We start from the raw sequence: 3,089 nt of genomic DNA on the forward strand, positions 1-3,089 counted from the left end.
CCTCGAACCCTACAGCCTAAAGCTACAACCCCACGACACATAAGCTACGCGTGTTCATCTCAAAATGTACTATAAGAGGAGGCATGATGTCATCTCTCCACCACCCTCGAACCCTACCACCTACGACTACAACCCCATGACACATCCGCTCGGATATATATATATTTTAAGCATAAGATAGAAAGAGATATGGAAGGCCACACTATTATTATATTGACAAGGAGAGAGAGAGAGAGAGAGAGAGATTGTGGCTATACACCTTTCCACCAAGGCTTATATAAATGCCACTACTTCATACCCAAATTCCCCCATACCAAAACAAAAGAATCATTAGCAACAAGAAAGAGAAAAAAAAGAATGGTATTGCAAGAGGAAAGTATGAGAAAAGGGCCATGGACCGAACAAGAGGACTTCCAACTCGTCTGCTTTGTGGGTTTATTCGGTGACCGGCGATGGGATTTCATCGCCAAAGTATCAGGTTTGAAGGTGGCGGGAGATAACAAGTACTCCTAGGTAGGCCTTATTAGGACACACCATGTTAAAAACATCACCTTTTTCCTCTCTTTCTCATCTCTTTACCTCTTTCTAGGCTTGAAAAGAACCGGCAAAAGCTGTCGTCTCCGGTGGGTTAACTACCTCCACCCTGGTCTTAAGCGTGGCAAGATTACTCCCCACGAGGAGCGTCTCATTCTCGACCTCCACTCCAAGTGGGGAAACAGGTCAATTCTTCTTCCCTCCCTACTCGACTCGTTCATCCAATCTCGGGTTTTCATCATCTCTTTCAATTTTCAGATGGTCGAGGATTGCTAGGAAGCTTCCTGGTCGAACAGATAATGAAATAAAGAATTTTTGGCGAACCCACATGAGGAAAGTGGCCAAAGCCGCCGGTCATGATCATGTAGTGGTATCGCCGTCGTCCTCGGCTCAAATCATAGAGATCGGAGAAGAACTAATAGATCGTCGGGAGGAGGAGGACGGTTATTCGATGGATGATATTTGGAGAGACATTGATGATCAAAGTAATGTTATAAACCAAGTTTGTGATCAAAGTAACTTCGAGTGTGGACCGATGTCGATGCCGCCGTGGGATTACGGGGAGTACTCGCCGTGGACGGTGGTTGAGGAAGAGAACAAGGTGTTTGACTATGGAGAGGCTGTGGCTCTAAGTTGAAACTAAAGGATTTGATTCATTTAAATTTGTGAATAGAGTTTTAAGTTATGTTATAAAGCTGTGCTGTGATGGAGGATAAGGGAAAAGCTGTGATTTGTGTAGCAATGGAGCTTCCTTGGCCCACTTTCTAAGCCACTGTTCTAGTTTTGTGTAATATCTTTCCACTTTTTAGCTGAAAGACAACATTTCAGACATCTAATAATAGTTATGTTTGTTGTTTTTTCTAAGAATCATTTATGTTTATGCATACTATGGATGAAGTTCCGAACTCACATATTTGGCCTTGTCTTGGTTCCGGTCTGAATTGGCTGAAGCACACCGTTAATAGATATTGTTCCTCTTCGGTTTTTCGGAGTTACTCTCAAGGTTTTCACATTTTTATAAAGAATTGTAGGATCTCACAATTCACCCTCTTCCGGGCCCAACATCCTCATTGGCATACCACCTCATGTCCATCCCCTTTGGGGCCCGGCATCCTCGCTGGCATATCGCCCTCATCTCCTTGCTAGCACATCACTCAGTGTCTGGCTCTGATACTATTTATAACAGCTCAAGTCCATCATTAGCAAACATTGTCCTCTTTGGGCTTTCCCTTTCCCTCAAAGTTCTTAAAATGCATCTGTTAAGTAGAAGTTTTCACACCCTTATAAAAAATGTTTCGTTCTCCTCCCCAATCGATGTGGGATCTCATAATTCATCCCTCTTCAGGACCCACGCCCTTATAAAGAAGGAGAATGGATTGGGGGGTCCCACATCGATTGGAGAAGGAAACGAGTGTTAACGAGAACGCCGGACCCCGAAAGGGGTAGATTGTGAGATCCCACATCAGTTGAGGAGTTGAGGAGGAGAACAAAGGATTTTTTATAAGGCTATGAAAACCTCTTTGTAGTAGACGCGTTTTAAAAATCTTAAAAAGAAAGCCCAAATAGAAAAATTCAAATAGAACAATATCGGCTAGCGATGAGCTTGGACCGTTACAGGGTCAGTCTTGAACTCTCGTGTATATACAATTCAAGTTTAGCCATGACTATGGCCTTCATTCCCAAGTTGATGGTCGTGGTTTGGCCTTTGACTCTTCAAAGTTAAACACGCCTCGAAACAGAGGATAATCCTAAATTGGACTTCGAATGTTCATGTATCACGGTCATGCTCGTTTTGATAGGTTCGTGTTAGATTAAGCCCTTGAGTTTCGGCTTTCACTTTCTATGTTTGGCTCAACTCAATGTTCGAGTTCATGTCCTTCACTTTGAACCAGGGTTCATGTGACATGGTTGTGTTGAGTCTTGATGGGACTTGCTTGGGTGAATTAAGCTGGGCCTATCTCAAGGGGAACCTCAGATTTGGGCCTATCTCAAGGTGAACTAAACTGTCCATGGGACATGGTGTTGGGCTTATAATTGGGCTCCTCAATTTTCTAGCTCAAATATAAACGACTCTCCTCGTTGGTACGATATTGTCTTACTTTGTGCATAAACTTTCGTAGTTTTACTTTTGATTTCCCTAAATAGTCTCGTGCTAATAAAGACAGTGTCCCTCACTTATATACTAATGATCTTCTCCTTAGTTAATCAACGTGGGATTCTACCAACCCTCAACAAATCAATCTTCCGTACATCTTATTCTCAACAAGAGTGTTCATAGGTTGGATCGAGTTGGGACAATTTTTTAGACCCAATTCAATTGTTCGAGTTATAAATTTTTTTAATTCAACCCAATCCGACCTAACCATAAATCTTTTGGTTGGGTTGGTTCGAGTCGTCCATGTAAAATTTTTTACAAAAATTTAAGATTATTTTTATTAATTTAGCCGGGGAAAAGGTAGGCGGGAGTAGAAATGTATTAAAACAAAATTAAAAAAAAAAAAAAAAAAAAAAAAAAAAAAAAAAAAAAAAAAAAAAAAAAAAAAAAAAAAAAAAAA

General features: G+C 41.1%; 1 protein-coding gene across 2 annotated transcripts; it reads left to right on the forward strand.

Annotated features, from left to right (window-relative positions):
- Positions 1 to 227: 227 nt before the first annotated feature.
- LOC111464823 (transcription factor MYB59-like) lies at positions 228 to 1,401 on the forward strand. Of its 2 annotated transcripts, XM_023109073.1 has the most exons (3): positions 228 to 478; positions 590 to 719; positions 793 to 1,401. In XM_023109073.1, exons 1-3 carry the CDS (start codon positions 358 to 360, stop codon positions 1,169 to 1,171), a joined length of 630 nt encoding a protein of 209 aa, XP_022964841.1. In that variant the 5' UTR covers positions 228 to 357; the 3' UTR covers positions 1,172 to 1,401. The 2 variants fall into 2 exon arrangements, 1 of the variants encoding a protein (XP_022964841.1); XR_002714093.1 differs by having other exon boundaries at positions 345 to 513; positions 590 to 886.
- The last annotated feature ends 1,688 nt before the right edge of the window (positions 1,402 to 3,089 follow it).

The sequence above is a fragment of the Cucurbita moschata genome, unplaced genomic scaffold (genome assembly GCF_002738365.1).
Source record: "Cucurbita moschata cultivar Rifu unplaced genomic scaffold, Cmos_1.0 Cmo_Scf00031, whole genome shotgun sequence".
Taxonomy (NCBI): Eukaryota; Viridiplantae; Streptophyta; class Magnoliopsida; order Cucurbitales; family Cucurbitaceae; genus Cucurbita; species Cucurbita moschata.

Coding starts and splice junctions, on each gene's coding strand:
- LOC111464823 (XM_023109073.1), top strand. CDS start 358: ATGGTATTGCAAGAGGAAAGTATGAGAAAAGGGCCATGGACCGAACAA. Junction 479..589: donor TTTCATCGCCAAAGTATCAG/GTTTGAAGGTGG, acceptor ACCTCTTTCTAG/GCTTGAAAAGAACCGGCAAA. Junction 720..792: donor CACTCCAAGTGGGGAAACAG/GTCAATTCTTCT, acceptor TTCAATTTTCAG/ATGGTCGAGGATTGCTAGGA.